This window comes from Plecotus auritus, assembly GCF_963455305.1.
Source record: "Plecotus auritus genome assembly, chromosome: 6".
Lineage (NCBI taxonomy): Eukaryota > Metazoa > Chordata > Mammalia > Chiroptera > Vespertilionidae > Plecotus > Plecotus auritus.
In genome coordinates, this window is record NC_137773.1 from 164,326,348 (window position 1) to 164,346,570 (window position 20,223).

Below are 20,223 nucleotides of genomic sequence, written 5' to 3' on the forward strand. Positions count from 1 at the left end.
CACACCCATATGTCCCAATTGTGTGGCTGCATTTGCCACAATATTGCAATTCTTAAAATCCCCTGTTTACTAGTCTGGCAGTTTACAAGTTTGCAATCCAAACATGAGTGATTGGATACGCCAGTGGCACAGATGGTGATGGGAAGAACATCAGAATCAGAATCCTCCAAAATATACAGGGGCTCTCAAAATGTGTATGAGTTCTTACGCACATTTGTGTGCGCGCGTGCGCACACATGCACACACCAGAAATCAATGGAGCATAGCAAGGGGCACTGAAGCCTCACCTACAGTCCCAGGAAGTGGCCTGTTTGGATGTCTTGTCTGTGAGGCACCTACAGAAAAACACCAACCTACTCAGTTTATGCAGCCTCGTCTTTCAAGAGCTGCTCATCAGAAACCTGCCAAGGAGAAGGCTAAATTCTCTCTAAAGATATCTGGAATACCATATCAAGGTATATGCCAAACAAGCAATAAAAGAACAAGCCCATCAAGCAGGTTCTAAAGATTTATTCCCCTTCTCCTGCTGAGGAGAAAGGAGCCTTTTATAAATGACTAACATTAGCCACAAATCTGCAGGTCAGCAAATAAAGTCGGAATGACCACGCGTGAGTGCAGAAAGAAAACATGTTCATTACTTTTAAGAACGTAAATTTTGTTGGCATAATTTATGAAATGTTGACAAAAGAGGAAATCTTCTGCTTTATAACACTGAGTCATGATGAGACAAAACCAGCTGATGGCATTTTCAATTACATTCTCTGGGTCTTTCACGTTCCAGTTTATCTTTACAGTCTATCTTCAACTCTCTCGCCCTCTGTATGTGAACACTAGCGGGGAGGCTTCTGAAGAAACAAACTCATAAGCTTATTTTAGGCAGTCACTTCAGACAGAGGTGACACTCTACCTCAATGCCGAAAGCTTTCAGAGAGCCCTGGGAAGCCTGTTGAACATCTCACTATACACCATCATGGGCAATGCCTCTGAACTTAAAATCAGTACAGACAGTGTGGGGATTTTAGTAAGGAAGGAGGAAGAGAGATATGGGAAGAAACAAGAGATTATACGTTACGTCTGGGAAAAAGTCATGAGAGAAAATAGTTTGCAAACTAATTGGTTAAACATTGTATAATCATGATCTCCAAAGAAAACTGTCCCCAGTGGTATAAGAGGAAAAGATAAGAGCATAGCTTAATAGTTGTTTAAAATTTTTAAATTCATCATTAAAAAAACTTACTTTGTGTATTTTTAAATATATATGCTGTATTTATAAAGTAATGCATGTAGATAATTTGAAAACAATAAACATATATTGAGGTGAATGCTCAATTACTTTCTTACTTTATTGATTTGAGAGACAGACAGACAGATTTATTGTTCCACTTATTTATGCATTCATTGGTTATTTTTTTAATTGTTGATTCTTTTTTAAAAAATACTAGAGGCCCAGTGCACGAAATTCGTGCACGGGAGGGTGGGTCCCTCAGCCCAGCCTGCACCCTCTCCAATCTGGGACCCCTCAAGGGATGTCCGACTGCCCGTTTAGGCCTGATCCCATCGGGATCAGGCCTAAACGGGCAGTCAGACATCCCTCTCACAATCCAGGACTGCTGGCTCCCAACTGCTTGCCTGCCTGCCTTACTGATTGCCCCTAACCACTTCTGCCTGCCAGCCTGATCACCCCCTAACCATTCCCCTGCCAGCCTGGTTGATGTCTAACTGCTACCCTGCCAGCCTGTTTGCCCCCAACTTCCCTCCTCTGCCAGCCTGGTAACCCCTAACTGCCCTCCCTTGCAGGCCTGGTCCTTCCCAACTGCCCTCCCCTGCTGGCCATCTTGTGGTGGCCATCTTGTGTCCACATGGGGGCAGGATCTTTGACCACATGGGGGCAGCCATCTTGAGTGTTGGAGTGATGGTCAATCTGCATATTACTCTTTTATTAGATAGGATAGAGGCCTGGTGCATGGATGGGGACCAGCTGGTTTGCCCTGAAGGGTGTCCCGGATCAGGGTGGGGGTTCCCTTGGGGCATGCGATGGCCTGGGCGAGGAGCCTGTGGTGGTTTGCAGGCCACCCATGCCCCCTGGCGACCCAAGCAGAGGCCCTGGTATCTGAAATTTATTTATCTTCTACAAATTGAAACTTTGTAGCCTGGAGTGGAGCCAAGCCTTCTGCTCCCTCAGTGGCAGCAGCCATTTCTGTTGGAATTTATTTAACTTCTATAATTGAAACTTTGTAGCCTTAAGTGGAGGCCTGGGCCAGCCAGGATGTGTGGAAAGCTTGGCTTCCTCCATTGCCGGGGAAACCCAAGCCTCCCTCCTGCTCTCTCTGTGGCTGCAGCCATCTTGGTTGGGGTTAATTTGCATACTCGCTCCTGATTGGCTAGTGGGCATGGTTAGTGGGTGTAGTGGAGTGATGGTTAATTTGCATATTACTCTTTTATTAGATAGGATATTTTTATTGATTTCAGAGAGGAAGGGAGAGGGAGAGATAGAAACATCAATGATGAGAGGAAATTTTTGATTGGCTGCCTCCTGCACACCCCCCACTGGGGATCGAGCCCAAAACCAGACATGTGCCCTTAACTGGAATCGAACTTAGGACCCTTCAGTCCACAGACCAACACTCTGTGTGCTAAGCCAAGCCAGCTAGGGCTATTGGTTGATTCTTTTTAAATAAATCTTTATTTAGATTATTACAATTGTTTCTCCTTTTTCCCCCCATAGCTCCCCTCCACCCGGTTCCCACCCCATCTTCTGCCCATACCTCCCCCCACACTGCCCTCATCCATGGGTGTATGATTTTTGTCCAGTCTCTTCCTGAACCCCCCCATACCCCTTTCCCCCTGAGAAGTATCAGTCCACTCCCTTTCTATGCCCCTGATTCTATTATATTCACCAGATTATTCTGTTCCTCAGGTTTTTAATTCACTTGATTTTTAGGTTCACTTGTTGATAGATATGTATTTGTTGTTCATAATTTTTCTCTTTACTTTTTTCTTCTTCCTCTTCTTTAAGAATACCTTTCAGCATTTCATATAATACTGGTTTGGTGGTGATGAACTCCTTTAGCTTTTCTTATCTGTGCAGCTCTTTATCTGCCCTTCAATTCTGAATGATAGCTTTGCTGGGTAGAGTAATCTTGGTTGTAGGTTCTTGCTATTCATCACTTTGAAAATTTCTTGCCACTCCCATCTGGCCTGCATAGTTTCTGTTGAGAAATCAGCTGACAATCGTATGGGTGCTCCCTTGTAGGTAATTAACTGTTTTTCTCTTGCTGCTTTTAATATTCTCTCTTTGTCTTTTGCTCTTGGCATTTTAATTATGATGTGTCTTGGTGTGGTCCTCTTTGGATTCCTTTTGTTTGGGGTTCTGTGTGCTTCTTGGACTTGTAAGTCTATTTCCTTCACCAGGTGGGGGAAGTTTTCGGTCATTATTTCTTCAAATAGGTTTTCAGTATCTTGCTCTCTCTCTTCTTCTGGCACCCCCATAATTCTGATGTTGGTACGCTTGAAGTTGTCCCAGAGTCTTCTTACACTATCTTCAACTTTTTGGATTTTTTTTTTCTTTTTGCTTTTTCGGTTGAGTGTTTTTTGCTTCTTTGTATTTCAATCCTTTGACTTGATTCTTGTGTTCCTCTAGTCTGTTGTTGGGTCTCTGTATAATATTTTTTATTTCAGTCAGTGTATGTTTAATTTCTAGTTGGTCCTTTTTCATATCTTTGAGGGTCTCGTTATATTTATTGGCCTTTTCTAGGATATTCTTGAAAAGCCTTATAACCGTGGTTTTGAATTCTATATCCAGTCGTTTGTTTTCCTCCATTTCTTTCGTTTGTGATCTGTTTCTTTGACGCCACATTTTCACTGCTTCCCTGAGTTGGTAGGGTAGATTTGTGTGCTACGTTTCCTATATGGCCCAGTGGGTTGGCCTCCCCAGTTAACCTGAGGTGGACACTCTTGGTGCACCCCTTTGTGGGCTGTGTGTACAGCCTTGTTGTAGTTAAGTCTTGATTGTTGTTGGTATCACTGGGAGGAATTGACCTCCAGGCCAGTTGGCTGTAAGGATCAGCTGTGTCTACGCTGGGAGAAGATCGGTGCTGGAGACAGCCTTATAGGATTAGACTTGCCAAATCGCAATAGCCTCTGTGCTCAGCTTGGATGGCGTGGAGTCTCAGGGCGGAGCAGACAGTCTTGGCTTCCAGTCAGCCTTGCCCTTGCGCGCGTGCGCACCTGCAGACCTCTGCCTTCCCCGGCTCCCGAGTCTCCACCCGAGAGTCCAGATTCCTCCCACAAGAGCGTGGGTCCCCAGGGGCTCGCCTGGAACTGGGGTTCAGTGCAGTCAGAACTGGGGCTCAGTGCAGTCAGGAGCTTCTGACTCCCTTCCACTAGGGAAAGCCTGTGGCAACCTCCGCAGCCTTTGTGCGCACTGGCATGTGCGCGCCTGCAGACCTATGCCTTCCCCGGCTCCCGAGTCTCTGCCCGAGAGTCCAGATTCCCCCCTGTAAGAGCGCGGGTTCAGTGCAGTCAGGAGCTTCGGACTCCCTTCTGCTAGGGAAAGCCTGTGGCAACCTCCGCAGCCTTTGTGCACACTGGCGCGCACACCTCCAGAACCCTGCCTGCTGGGGCTCCCCTGGGTCTCCCCCGGGTCTCCGAGTCTCCGGGTGCCTTTCTCTCTACCTGACAGTCCAGACTTCCCCTGTATGAGCCTGGGTCCACGGGGTTTCGCCCGGGACTGGGGATCAGTGCAGTCAGAACTGGGGTTCAGTGCAGTCAGGGGCTTCCTTCCCCCTTCCGCCAGAGAAAGTCAGCCAGGCTCTCAGCCACCCTTCCTCTCTGCGTGCACAAAGACCCTTTGCCGTACCTCCAATTCTCTGTGAGCTTTTCTCTTTCCTTCTAGTTGTAGAATTTTCACTCAGCCAGCTTTCCTGTGGTTCTGGATGGTGTCTGTTCTGTCTTTTAGTTGTAGTTTTGAAATTGTTGTGCGAGGCAGCAGTTTAGATGCTTACCTATGCCGCCATCTTGGTTTCTCCTCTTGGTTGATTCTTATATTTGCCCTGACCAGAGATCAAACCCGGAACCTTAGTGCATTGAGACAACGCTCTAACCAACTGAACAACCCGGCTAGGGCCTTAATTCTTTTAACTGTTAGGAATATGTGGTCAAACCCTGAAGAGCCTTTGTCTAGATAAGCACTCAAGGAAACCTCTGGCTTCTACATGTCAATTATGCTACACTTTGGTTTACCATTGTTGTTACAATTTTCACAAAAGCAATCTACACTAATTGTAGAAAATAAATTACACTACAAATGAAAGAAAAAAATCACATGTAACTCCATCTCTATCTCTAACATATTTTGGTGCCTATTGACTGCCTCTTTTCTAACCATATATACAATATTTTATATGTATATAAGTATCTACACATAAATATGTTTTTTCAAAATTGTTATCGAACGATATTGGCTGTTTGATAACTCATTTTTAATCAATAGTAAATTATGAATATGCTCTTTGGGACAGAATTTTAATTGTCTAAACACTAGAAATCTAAATAAAGTTATGTAGTAAAATTTAACCATTTCCCATGGTTATTTAGTGTTTTTCCATCTTAAATAATGGCTAGGCTCTTCTGAGTAGCTTTTCTGCCCCCACAATTCTGTAACTATTTTAAAGGACACATTTCTATAAACGGAATACTTGGAAGAAAATGTATGCCAAATTAAGATATTTGATATGTTATAAAGTTGGTCTTCAGAAAATTTGTACATATTTATGCTCATTAGCAGTTATAATGTGTCCCATGACATTTGCACCAACACTAGGCATTAACACTAAAACCACAGTAATTTTCTAATTTTATTAGTAAAAGCTATCCATTACCTAGTTCCTAACTAGTTTCCTAACTAGTAGGAAAACTGACAAACTCCTCTGGCTCAGTTTATTGGTTCAGGGTTCTCAATGATGGAAGCTACAATAGGTTGAGATGAAAATACCCGAGGATCAGACATGGTGGCCTTTGGATGCCAGGAAGATGGGACTAGATTTTATCCTGGGGATCAGTCATTCCATGGGACTGGTACTATACCCCTAGGGAGTATGTAGGAAATTTGGGCAGATGTTTTAGTTTTCACAGTGTTTGGGGGTTGCTACTGGTGTGTAGTGGATGGGGACCAGACATGCTAGCTGCCCTGCAAAGCACAGAACAGTCTTGAGCAATGAAGTACTGTCTCATGCTTGCACAACTTTCACTTATCTTACTGGAAATGCATGAGGGCAAAGCCTTACGACAATTATCCAAGCCTGGAACCTAACTCTGTTTTACATATGAATGCAAAATAATCTGTGCCCGTTGTTCCTAAATACTAAGTTTTCTGCTACCATGTAAACCAAGGGGAAAAGGTTTTCTTAAGAGCTTTACCAAGGGTTGTGCACCATCTTGAAAAGTTATATCACCAATACCACACTGTTTCGGCTCCTTACATTTACTGTGATTCTAAGAGCATGTGTGAGAACCTTATAACTTCCTCATGCCTTCTAATATTATCATGGCAAAGCATTTATGGAATGGAATACATGTCTTTATTTTAAACTTATTTCTCCTTATTACATGCAGGGCATTCTATTGCCTTTTACAAAATTACATGTAGGCAGGTCATAGTTTCTACTGGTTTCACTTTAGGAAATTGAAGGAAACATTGACAATACTTATTCTAAACAGTGGCCATTGGATCTCTACGGTGGACACCTGCTGCTGCAGAGACCAGGAAGCTAATCTGGGCTTCCAGCAGGACAGTGACATGATGAAGCTGAGCTGGAGGTGGGAAAGTGCAGAGAGTAGGAAAATAAATGGGAAAAGGAGATGGCAGGAGGCAGAGACCAGACAAGAGGCAAATACAACCTGGGCAGCGGACTAATGAAGACCTAGAAAACTGCAGTGCCTGAAAGAATCAGAAAGAACATTTTTATGGAGGACATCTTAAAAAGAGAAGTCGTTGGGACCCAGTGACTGAATATGGTGTCACAGAGTGACTGTCGTAGTGTTATTAGATTGCAGAATGATTGCGTTCTCAAAAAACAGTCTTATGCATGTGCACACACAGTTGAAAGCACATGCAGGCACATACAACACACACACACACACACACACACACACACACAAACACACTGAAATGCCAGATTCATTACCAAGTAATCCCTCTCTTCTCCTGCTGTCAAAGGGAAGACTTATTAAACCACTGATTCTGAAATCTGACAGCTAAACCTGACAGTAGGCTGAATCGAAGGGGCAAAGCCTTATTCAGATTATTTATTTGTTTGTGATTCTCCATCCAAGATAAACCCCAAGATAAATTTCAAGTGTGCTTTAAGTGCACTCCAGGTTATAAATCATGTATTGCATTCTCATAGTACAGTAAGCATAAAACCACATAGATCAACAATAGATATATATGCCTCCCTTCCTTGACAAATTCATGTGCACACACCCCACAAAGAGAGAATAAAAGGAAACTAAGAATCTGAGAACCAATGATAATTTGTCAGCAGGGTACATGTTTACTAATCAGAAGCAACCATAGCAATTAGCATAGTCTGATATTAGACTGGGCAAGAAAACCATGGTTCTAAATGACAGAAAAAGCATTTCAAAATGAAGGGACAGAAAATCCTAGATATTAACCATAAGAGAATCAATACTGAAAAATATTGGGGAATAGAAGAAAGTGGCCTGATTTATATTCAATTTTCAGTTAAGAATAACAGTGTATTATATGCTGAATTATCTGATGTTAGCTTCTATATTCATCCTCAATTTCAAATTTTCTGATAATAGATGATGTAAATATTTCTTTAAATCATAAAAAAGTGAGTCAAAAATATCTCCAGACATAATGAGATGCTATAGTTATCCTGATTCATGTCTGTGCAAAGGCACTGTCAGTAAAGCACAAATATCACATTCTTGGTTGCTTTTCTTAATAAATGAAACGTGAGAAAAATAGCAACCATTACCTTTTCACCTCTAAGCAATCATTCCCCCACTCCACCTAAAAAAATGTCAATGCATTCCATCAAAGTGGGAAGTGTCCCTAGAAACCTCACCATTAAATTCTCACATTGACTGTCCAGTCCTTATTTCTTTTTATGGGTTACTTACCATCTGAAATGTATTCTTTAGCACTCTCCTATTTGCAATGTATGGCAACAAGGCAAGACAAATCCCAATGACTACACCTAAAAATAGGTAATGAGGGCTTGTCTAGACTGAGGCACAGATAACACCATCTATCTCTCCCCATCTCTTCTGCCTGATCTCAGGTTTGACAAGAGGCAGAATATTTATATATTGGGGCTGTATTATGCTACAGTGCAGGAGATTTAATGAGACATAAATAAATAGAAAATGACCTGAGGCTAAAAGGACATGCTGCAGGTGAGGTTATAGGTGGCTATAGCTTAAACACCATGGTCTTCCCTCTTCCTCCTAATTAGGCACAAATTCCAAGCGCTTTGTCATGGAAGATGGGGACCCCATGACCCAACCTCTGCCTGCTACTCTGATCTCACCTCCTGCCACTGTACCTTTGCACCTCCGTGGTCTTTGAATCACACTCTACTTTCTTAAAACTCTGGGTCATCATGCTGTCATTCTTCCTGAAATATACTTCTTTACAAATGTCCCCTGGCTGGCATCTACTTATTGTTCAAGACTCAGCTCTAGTATCGCACACCAGGATAGATATCCTTCCTCTCTGCTTTCAGGTTTATCTCCCCTAGCACCTACTAGTTACCTTGTGATTGTCTGTGTACTCGTTTTGCTCCCTGAACATGAACTTCCTATGGGCAGGGACTGAGTCTTTTTTGATATCTGTATCTCTGGTACACAGCATAGTGAGCACTCGGTAAATGTTTGATGCTTGTCCGACTGGGAAGTTCTTCCTTTTCTTTTAGAGGGCAAGTAGAGAGCTATTGACTATACAAGCTGTTAAAACTTCCATTGATTTCCCCATTGAGGGTTAGGGAGGGGTTTGCAAGTCAGAGCTTGTACTAACCAGAGTCATGGAGCCAGCTGTGCTTGAGAGGGAAGACACAAAGGATAGAGGATTACCTAACTTCATGTTACCAAGTGTCATGAACTCTCTCTCTACATGTCATGGCCACAGAATCCTCAGGGGAACTCCCAGTGGGTCACTTCAGTGTGCACTATGTCCACCCAACACGGGAGTGGGATCAAGTAGAATTGACTAAAGAAACTTCATAGCCCTAGAAATTTGGGTTTAGAGGCAGGATAATTGGCAGGGCCACGCTAGGGGAGGTGCTGATGAGACGCAAGAAGTCCACAGAGCCTGGCGCTTCATCTCATTCTGGATTGTCAGCCTTCACCAGCTGTGTTCAATAATTAGTTGAAACCCCTTGTTGACACCCCTTTTCTTTTTTACACCATAAGCCCCACAGGCATAAGATGCAGGGCCTTTGTTGAAAGAACAGAAAGTCTCAATCTCACAAAGGGTCCCCGATATAGACTTCTAACATTACCTCCAAGTGAAAAGATGCAAGCAGTCACGTACTAGCAAAACTGAAAGAGGAAGCCGTTCCTCATGTAACTTTAATCTTGGGTCCTCTTACCAGATCCCAATTTCTGTACTGTAAATCAGAACTTCTAATAAATTCCATAACCATCTTGCACACAGCACAATTATTTTGAATGTGTTTGTCTGTCAAGTATGTTAATTTGGTAAATGTACACAATATTTACAACTGTTTGGAGTGCCATTAGTTTTTAATATATTAGGAGCCACCTCTCTAGTTCTTCAAGGAGTTCTAGCAAGTACAGAAGCATTTATAGGATCAATAGAGAATGGCACTGACTCTGTTTCATCAAGAGGAAAAATACAGTTTACTTATTACTTACCAAATTAAGTTTTTCCCAGAACTCAGGTCCTTCTTCCATTTCTCTGAGGCTCGGTGGAATGTACCAAAAGCAAATATTGGCATATTCAGGCTGAGGATTAAGGAAATTTGGAAGTTGTTAACCTAAGATTAATCTTAGAATGCAATTAGAGTCTTAGCTAGTTTCTTTAAGAGTTATTATGTGTGTATTATGTTGATAACAAATCAAGACTCCGCGAGAGTCTGACATCCGTTTTGCCTTACTTCTGATAACATTCTACTGGGAAATTTTCTTCTCAGTTGGGTGTACCTAGAGGGAGCTTCCCTCTAGGTAAGGATGCACACAACATCAATAATAAACAAAGTTGGAATCTGACTCAACCTAGTTATGACCATCATCACCCGATACACGTATGCCTAGCCTTGCCTGGGACAGGAATCACTCCTTTGTCGAGTGAATCAACACTATACACACATTATTGGCCCATTAGTCACTCAGTAGCCATCTCAGTTATCAGATCTACTGTCCTGATATCACCGTGATAGTGTTCAAGTAACCCTTATTTTACTTAAAAATAAGACTAGTGATGCTGGCAGTTCAGATATGCCAAAGAGAAGCGGTAATGTGCTCCACTGAAGTGAAAAGGTGAAAGTTCCCCAACTTAATAAAGAAAGAAAAAAATTGTATGTTAAGGTTGCTAAGATCTATGCTAAGAATGTATCTTCTCTGCATGAAATTGTGAAAGAAAAAGAAAAACTGTGTTAGTTTGTAGAGAGAGACCACATTCACATAACTTTTATTACAGAATATTGTTATAGTTATCCTATTTTATTATTAGTTATTGTTGTTAATCTCTTACTAATTCATTAACCCACTGGGGGTTTGGGGACATATGCCCCATTATTGTATATATAATTATAGACTTTGACTTTTCCTAAATGGAAAGAATTATAGTTCATAGACATATGCTCCAAATGGATCTTTGCATTTCTTCCCTTAAGTATGTATTAGGGCTATATTTAATCAATCCAGTGAATGCATTTGTTAACAGAAAGAGGCTAAGCAGCTTGACACTTATGTGAAACTCAAGGTCTAAATTTACTTCATTACTCTAAATGGGAATACACAGAAAAGAGGCAAATGCAGATCACACACAAAAATCCTTCTAAGTAGGAACTCTGGAGAACCATTGAGAAAGCCACCTCCACGGCTTTGGGGCCATCTGGCTCCCACAGATAAAATATCCAGGGCAGAAGGCTTCCTAATAATGAAAACCCACCTCAACTTTCATTACAAGGATGTGAATGTTTGCAGATCCCTCAAGATGATGATAGGAGGTCCCTCCTGCGATTTTTAAGCCTTTAGGACAAATATATAAATAACTTTTAAGTCAGTTCATCTTTTTTTTCTCATGACTTTTTTATTAGCTCTATCAAAAGACGGTGCAGTTCTGAGGTATAAAGCATTTTCCATAAGCTCTGCGGCTACCAAAGCCAGATAAATGAAGAAGGCAATTCAAACTTGAGGAAATAAAGATGTAACTAGACTTCAAGAAAATAAAGATGGCAGCTGAAACTCTAGGAAATAAAAAAGTGTCTCAAACCCACAGTCTAGCCAATTGTACAGCTGTTGTTTCACCCCTCCATGTGTAAGTACACATCTCTAAATATTACAGACATTTTCTTACAGCATCATAGTGCCATCATCATGCTTAATAAAATTACTGATAATTCCCTGGTATTATCCAATAATCAGTTCATGTCAGACATTCCCCCAACAGTTTCAAAATGTACTTTTACAATTGGCTTGTTCGAACTGGGATTCTAAAAGCTTCATAATTTGCATTTGGTTGCTATGCTGCTTCAGTCTCTTTGTACCTAAAGTGATTAACACCACTTTCTCCTTACGTTTCTTCATGCCACTCACCTGTTAAAGAACTCAGGTCAGTTGTCCTATAGAACGCCCTACATTTGAAATTTATCTTCTTGATTCTTTGAAATGTTACCAGAAAGTCATTTAAATATGGGTTCTTTTGCTATCTTTACAAGTCTCTATATCACTACTTTTCAGGAAATTTGAACTCCCTTGTGGATAGTGGTGGAAGCCACAGTCAGAATTCTCTGAAGCAGGGTTTCCAAAACTTGTCTGAAGACCTGGACTGCTACAACAAGTCTCCAATTTGTCTCATTTATTCTTTCCTCGTCCTGTCTTCACCCTACCCTCTCCCTATTCCTCTCTTCCCAAGACATCGTGCATGATCTTTTTAAATGGATGTCAGGCTCCTGTCTCCTGAAAATTTCTCCAACGATTACACTTGGAATAAAAGCCGAAGATCTTACCATGACCTACCGGATTCCAACTGATCTCTCCACCCACCTTTCCAACTTCATCAAACACTGCAACTTGCACCCCTTGCTTAATATACCTTCTCAAACACACAGAACTCTTTTCAGCTTTAAGCCTTTGCCATTTTTATTGACTCTACCTAGAATGCCTTTCCTTCAGACAAGGCATGCTGTATACTTTATTCAGGTCTCAGCTTAAAGATAACCTCAGAGGGCCATACCTGGACTACCCAAAGCTAAGAAGCCACCCACAATCACTTATTGTTTTAGCATTTCATCCTACTTATTTCCATTATAGTACTTATTGTTAGACAGACCTGAGCAGAGTAAGAACAATTGGCCTGGTACAGAAACTCATCAGGACAGAAAGCCCTGGATGCCTAGCAAGGGGCAAAACTGGGAACACAAGAACCTCGCCCCCAGGATAACCTATCCTCCCCTTGCATATCACTGGTCATGCGGTTTGGACCCCAGATCTTTCATATCGCTGGTCAGGTGGTTTAGATCTCCTGACCTTTTCCTCCCTAAAGATACCATCTAGGCTTTGTATTTCAGCTCCAGGCCCAGAACAGCAACAAAACCAGACAACTGACACAATAGCTGCCTCAGGACCAGCTGCATTGGATAATGATCCCCCTGCACTGGCACTGACCAATCAGTGGAGACCATGACCCTAAAAGAGCACACCTGGAAAGCTGATGAATATTCTATTAAGACCCTCCCCTGACACCTCCCCTAAAATTTCCACTTGCAAGAGAGAGATATGCTCAGGACAAAGGGCCCAGTGTGAACTCTCCCTCCAAGGATCATGCACATGCCATTCTCTTCCCCCTTACATTCCCCCACAGGCAAGTATCCCCCAACCTCTAAGGGACCCCATGAGACTTGCAACCAGGGGAACAATGGGCAGCAGCAGCTCATCCCAGGCTAACCCGCCCCCCCCAGAACCTATCTCCAAGGCACCCTTTTCTCTGACTTCTCAAGACAGTCCAAAGCAGCCCAGCCTAGGCTCTCCTGTTGCTTCTTCTATGACCTTCCTGGTTTCACTGTCTTAAGTACATTTTTGCTGCCATCATGGACCCCAATACCCTTTGGCTCAGTGCTGTGTAGCCCTTCTCTTTGGATATCCCCATCCCCCATTCCCTTTTCTTTAAATAAATTCAATTTTTCTTTAATCACCGTCTGAGATGCCTATTTAGCCTGCTGCACATCATCAACTTTAACTTTTCACTTATCACATTTGTAACTGTCTAATTATTTAGTTGTATACTAGATTGTCTCTTACTAGAGGCCCGGTGCACGGATTCATGCACTGGTGGCGTCCCTCGGCCTGGCCTGCTCCCTCTCGCAATCTGGGACCCCTCAGGAGATGTCAGAGAGCTGGTTTTGGCCCGATCCCCGCAGGCCCGGTTCAGACAGGAGGAAGCCCAATCCATTGACGCCTGTCCCCTGATGGTCAGTACACATCATAGTGACCAGTCAACTGGTCACTCAGTCACTCGGTGGCTTAGGCTTTTATATATATATATATATATATATATATATATATATATATATATATATATATATATGAATGAATTTGTTTTCCTAAGATTTCTCACTATCTGATACTTCCTATGTACTAATTGGCTTATTTATTGCCTATCACCTTTTATTTGACTGTAACAACCATGCGAGCAGAAAACTTCCCTGCCTTATATCTCCAGTGCCTAGAACTGGGCCTGGCACACAGAAACGGTTCAATAAATCTTGCTAAATAAATGAATATAAAAAATAGCTAGATTGCTTATATACAAAATAGGTTCCTACACTGCAATATCTAGATGATTTATTTTCCCATTGCTCCAAAGCTAATATGCTCTCATTATTTTATGAGAAGAGAAATTTTTATATTAGGTTAAAATTGCTATTGAGCCTGGCTGGTGTTACTCAGTGGTTGAGCGTTGACCTATGAACTAGGAGATCACAGTTCTATTCCTGGTCAGGGCACATGCCTGGTTTGTGGGCTTGATCCCCAGAGGGGGACATGCAGGAGGCAACTGATCAAAGGTTTTCTCTCATTAATGATGTTTCTATCTCTCTCTATCCTTCTCCCTTACTCTCTGAAATCAATAAAAATATATTTTAAAAATTACAATTGAGCATACTTATAAGAAGATCTAAGACAACCTCACACTTTATATTTCTTAAAAATCAGAATTAAATAATATTCCTCATATTTTTTAATCATAAATTTGTGGGGGAAAAATATACTTTATCTTTGTAACCACCTATTTCTTATGTCTAGCAAAGAATCCAACAACAAAATGACTTATTTTTCCATTGCTCCAAAGCTAATATGCTCTCATTATTTTATGAAAAGAGAAATCTATAAGCATTATTGTACATTCGCTTAATTGATTTTTCACATGCAGGCACCACTATAGTACAGTTGAATATTTGCAGTACAGTCATTATGCAATTTATATATCAGGACAGAGGAAATAACTTACTCAGTATTATCCTTGGTAATTATTATTGAGCACTTTAATTTTCAATATGTAAAGGCAAGTGTGTTCTCTGAATCCAACAAAGGAAAAACACTAATAGAGTAAATTAACATAATGGACTCTCTGAATTAAGCTAATGACTTGTTTCTAAGTCTGCAACACAAAAACGAATGAAATATAATAGATTGGAAAATTACCACCTTCATCACTGCTGAGTGACAAAATCATAGGCATAGTTCCGTACTTACTTCCATCAGCAACTTGAATCCTTCTCTTTTCTTGATTTCTTCTACCAGGTACCTAAAAAAAACCCACAATAATATTTATAATCTGAAATCTAAAAAGTCCATGAACATGACTGACATGACAAAACTGTTATTTCTGGATCAGAGACAAGGCTTAGAAATATGAGGCTTAGAAAAAAGTAACGGTAGCGGTTTAGGCAAAGGTATGGATTTGGCAGATACCTCTGAACCTACTGCAATCTCCTGGGGCCTGAGTAAAAAGACACATTTTTTTGATGAGATGATGTCTATCTCACACATTAGCATCAGACTTTCACCCCATTATGAAATCCACACAAAGTAGATAGGCTATATATCTCTGAACATGTGGGGTTCTCATTCACATTCTAGGTGGGTATTTAGCATAGGTACTTAAATTACCTAGTTGGCTTGGGGAGGAAGAGTTTTTGATGTGTAGTCCTGCTTGTAATTTCATTCAAGATCAAGGAAGCTGAGCGTCATCTTGTCCAAGGCCAGGACAGAGGGAAGAATAACTGGTTATTTGTATTATGTTCAAGTAAGCAGGTTATAGCCATTGGTGAACTGTCTCTGAAGTCATTTTGAATGAGGGAAAAGAGAATTTTCACACCACAAGCAAAGGACACAGATACATGAGCTATGGAATCTGATGGAGAAAAGACTGAAATGACATTGAGAATATAAAGTAAATTAACAATGACACCCCTTCCCTGGGATTGATTATCTATATTATAAAAGGCCTGTGGCCATAATGTCAGAACGCTAGAATGACCAAAGGACCAGTCACCAGGAGGTGCATGGAGCACCTCTCGGGCCCTCCCACCAACTCCCACCTCACCCCGGGGCGCCAGCAGCATCGGAGGAGTGTCGCGGGGCACCCGCAGCATCCCTGGAGTTTAGCGGGGCACCGGCATTGTCCGCGGAGCGTTGTGGGGTGCCAGCAGCATCCTCAGAGCATGCAAGGCGTCACGGGGCAGTGGACATGGCCCTGGTGGCAGGCTAGGCCTAGGGGACCCTACACGCGCATGATTTAATCGTGTGCTGGGCCTCTAGTTGTCTATATAAAAAGAGAAAGCTTCTGAAATGGTGGCCTTGAAAACTAGTGATTTGGTCATGAGCCTTTAAAAGTTTGTAACACTTGACTCAATATTTCAAATTTGGGGGTCAGATGTAAGGAGGTGATTAGGGGTGCTGACAAAAATGTACTTGCTAGGGTATTTATTGTGATTTTATAAAGAGAGAAAAAGAAAAGGGAAAGGAAGGAAAGAAGGAAGGAAGGAACATCACACCTAGGAATGAGGACTGGCTTTGAAAACTATGGTCCAGTCAGTCATAAGGAGTTATGGTACAACCATATGAAATGTGATCTTGTCACCGAATGACACATATTCAATTAATATTTAAGGACAACAAAAAATGCTCTTCTCAGGCCTCAATTCCCTTTCCTATAGAACTGAAATAACACAATCTACTTTTCTCATCTCAAAATGCTGTTGTAAAAACATATTTTTTAATCAGACATTAACAAATTATGAAGTATAGAAACTGTGAAAATGAGGGGGTTATTATCATTATGTTAATTTGCTATAAAGGCTATTGTAGAATGTGAATATGGACTCAGTTCTTTTTTCCCAAACTTGCTTATCTAGTTCTTCATATAAGGTTAAATATTGATGTTTAGAAAATAAGTTATATCATTTCTAAATGATACAAAATCTTATGAAATTCTAACATTATTAACTAGATAATATAGATCCTTTATTTTGAGCAATAATATTGTGAATGCACGCACACACACACGCACACGCACGTGCACTGACAAAGCATTTGATGTTTTATACACTTCTTTCCCTGAGTATTTTTTTCAGGAGATGTTATGTAGCTGTAATGTTTTGAACCTTTAGCACACTCCTAACTTCTGCAAAAAGCAACTCCAATGATTAATAAACATCAGAAAATATGCTCAAGATCACTGGTAATCAAAGAAGTGCAAATTAAAACAATACTGAACCATGTTGCTCATGTGATATAAAAATAAAATTTAAGAGAGACAAGACCTAAAACTAGTGAAAATGTGACAGAAAACTGCTAAAAACCTTTTAAAATTAATAATAATCATATCTTCTGATGCAGCCAACTATTTTAGTGATGCTGATCTACCAGGGAAAAAATAATCACTACTATATACACACATACACATATATATATTTATATATATACTAGAGGCCTGGTGCATAAAATTTGTGCAAGGGGGTGTGTGTCCCTCAGCCCAGCCTGAACCCTCTCCAATCTGGGATGCCTCAAGGGATGTCCAACTGCCCGTTTAGGCCCGATCCTGGTAGGATAGGGCCTAAACAGACAGTTGGACATCCCTCTCACAATCCAGGACTGCTGGCTCCCAACTGCTCGCCTGCCTGCCTTCCTGATTGCCCCTAACTGCTTCTGCCTGCCAGCCTGATCACCCCCTAACCACTCCCCTGCCAGCGATTGATGCCTAACTGCTCCCCTGCCAGCCTGTTTTCCCCTAACTGCTCTCCTCTGCAGGCCTGGGTTCCCCCCCAACTGCCCTCCCCTGCAGGCCTGGGTTCCCCCCCAACTGCCCTCCCCTGCAGGCTTGGTTGCCCTCAACTGCCCTCCCTTGCAGGCCTGATTCTTCCCAACTGCCCTCCCCTGCTGGCCTGATCACCCACAACTGCCCTCCCTTGCAGGCCTGGTCCTTCCCAACTGCCCTCCCCTGCTGGCCATCTTGTGGTGGCCATCTTGTGTCCACATGGGGGCAGCCATCTTGTGTGTTGGAGTGATGGTCAATCTACATATTACTCTTTTATTAGATAGGATAGAGGCCTGGTGCATGGGTGGGGGCCAGAAGGTTTGCCCTGAAGGGTGTCCCGGATCAGGGTGGGGGTTCCCTTGGGGCGTGGGGCAGCCTGGGTGAGGGGCCTGTGGTGGTTTGCAGGCTAGCCACGCCCCCCGGTGACCCAAGTGGAGGCTCTGATATCTGGGATTTATTTATCTTCTATAATTGAAAATTTGTAGCCTTGAGCGGAGGCCAAGGTTGGCCAGAGGGTGCGGGAATCTTGGCTTCCTCTATTGCCAGGGAAACCCAAGCCTCCTGCTCGCCCCGTGGCCGCAGCCATCTTGGTTGGGTTAATTTGCATACTCGCTCCTGATTGGCTGGTGGGTGTAGCGGAGGTATGGTCAATTTGCATGTTTCTCTTTTATTAGTGTAAATGTACATATATACATTATTGTATCTAAATCTATATGTGTGTGTATTCCATACAGAATAACTAGAAACAAGATTAATGTCCAGAAACTGGCAAATGGTAAAATAAAAGGTATATGGCAATACAATGTAATATGATGCAGCTATTAATAAAAATGAATTATGTCTACTTTGATTAAACCACACATATTCTTATGACATTTTAGTAAGAGGTAAAAGCAAAAAACTAAAAAGATGTGGATACTATGATTCTACTTTCTAGGAAATTATAAAAAAGGAAAGCAAAAGTAATCCCTACCCACAATTATGTATGATCGTGTAGTAAAGTATAAAAGGACTAGTAGCCCTGCGCACAAATCCGTGTGCGAGTAGCTCGCTGCCGCTTGCCTCGGGGCTGGCTGGCCCACCGCTGCGCGTAGCTCTCTGCCGCACATAGCTCGCTGCCCCGCCCTCCTGTAGCTCTCTGAGGCTCTTAGCTCGCTGCCCCGCCCTCCTGCTGTTTGGTCTTTACGCATCACGGTGTAACAACCATTTGCATATTACCTCTTTATTATATAGGATACTTAGTAAATTGTTAATGATTACCGAAGAAAAGGAAAAATGCAATGCAACAGGGGAGGTAGAAATTATTAACTCTCTTTTTATGCTTCTTTGCAAAGTTTCATAGATGTGGTTATTTGTGCAATTTTGAAAAGGTACTGAGTAAAATATAAAATGTAAAGCACAAAACAGAATAGACATATACAATCTAGACAAGGAAATCTTGTGAACCACACTTTTCCTCACCTGCTCAGGCAGAAACCTATAGACTAGCTGTTAACTCAGAAGCTGATGCCATCATGATCTCATCCCGAGGAAGCCTTCACTCATCCTGGGCACCTTGAGGCTACGAAAACCTTCGTATCTCCCGCGGTCCTCAGAATGACTGCAGAGGATTCTAGTTGTGTAGCTAATCAACTCTGGGATGGAGTAAATTTCTTAGCCTCCCTGAGCCTGCCTCAGTTTACTCACACATGTAATGGAGATGTGACGCTAGATTGGTAAAATCCTCCCCTAAGAGATTATGACTGTATGAAACTTACACACACTACCTATAGTCTCACTTTAAAATATTTCTGTCAAACTGGCTAGAGCTGCTCGTGGAAGAAAGGCATCCTAAAACAGAGCTGAATCATTTAAATTAAGACTCTGCTCTTTGCTAACCTTGTGGACCTGGTTTTTGCCTGAGGGTCCATGTCCCCACTGCAGTCACTCTCAGAGCCAACTGAGCTGAGAGTAGAGGTCACTTGGGTAAAGAGTTGCTATTGTAACAATTCCATGCTCTATGACACAGCATGTCAATAGCTTTCCCACATAAGGACTTTTATTGAGTTGGTTAGATGGTTCAATGCTATCATTAAGAAGTAGGCATTTTCTATCATTTCAGCCAGCCATATGCTCAGCATTAGTACATTTTTTCATATTCATCAAGCTATCTGCTACAGCTCCATACATCACATCCTTATAGAACAGTGTCCCAAGAAGAAAGAGAAAGAGCAAAAACCAGGAGCAAAAGTGGTTTGACTTAATTTTTCTCTATTTACGTAAGACTATTTCCTCCAGATGCCTGCACAGAATTCTTCCTGTATCTTATTGACTGAAGCTGAGTCATATACCCATCCCTGAACTAATTGTTGGCAATGGGAATTGGCTTGGACCCATGTTCCCAGCTGTAATATTCCTATCTACACAAAATCAAGGTTCTGCTGGCAAGAAAAAGGGGAGCATGGTTATTGGGTGAACAATTAACAGTGTCTGCATTCTGGTTAAAGCAAAGTTAAAAATGTTTCTATATTACAAGCCCTCCTCAGAGTCCTTAATGTGCTAATGAACACTGAATCTCCAAGAGAGAAATAATGTAGTAGTAAGCATTTCCCAAGCATATTTGACCATGAAAATATTTTTTTTTTGGAAGAACATTTATTACGATGTTCTGGAAGTCTATTATCCCACAGAGGATAATTTTAGAAATG

The 20,223-nt window shown here is 41.8% G+C and overlaps 1 protein-coding gene across 1 annotated transcript in view; it reads right to left on the reverse strand.

The window, feature by feature from the left end:
* The window catches only part of GADL1 (glutamate decarboxylase like 1), a gene marked incomplete at both ends in the record, with an annotated part of 148,128 nt that overhangs the window by 35,611 nt on the left and 92,294 nt on the right, over nucleotides 1-20,223 (reverse strand). Inside the window, 2 exons of the mRNA XM_080675538.1 lie at nucleotides 9,910-9,999; nucleotides 14,971-15,022. Coding sequence (XP_080531664.1) covers nucleotides 9,910-9,999; nucleotides 14,971-15,022 — 142 coding nt within the window. The remainder of the gene's footprint in view (nucleotides 1-9,909; nucleotides 10,000-14,970; nucleotides 15,023-20,223) is intronic.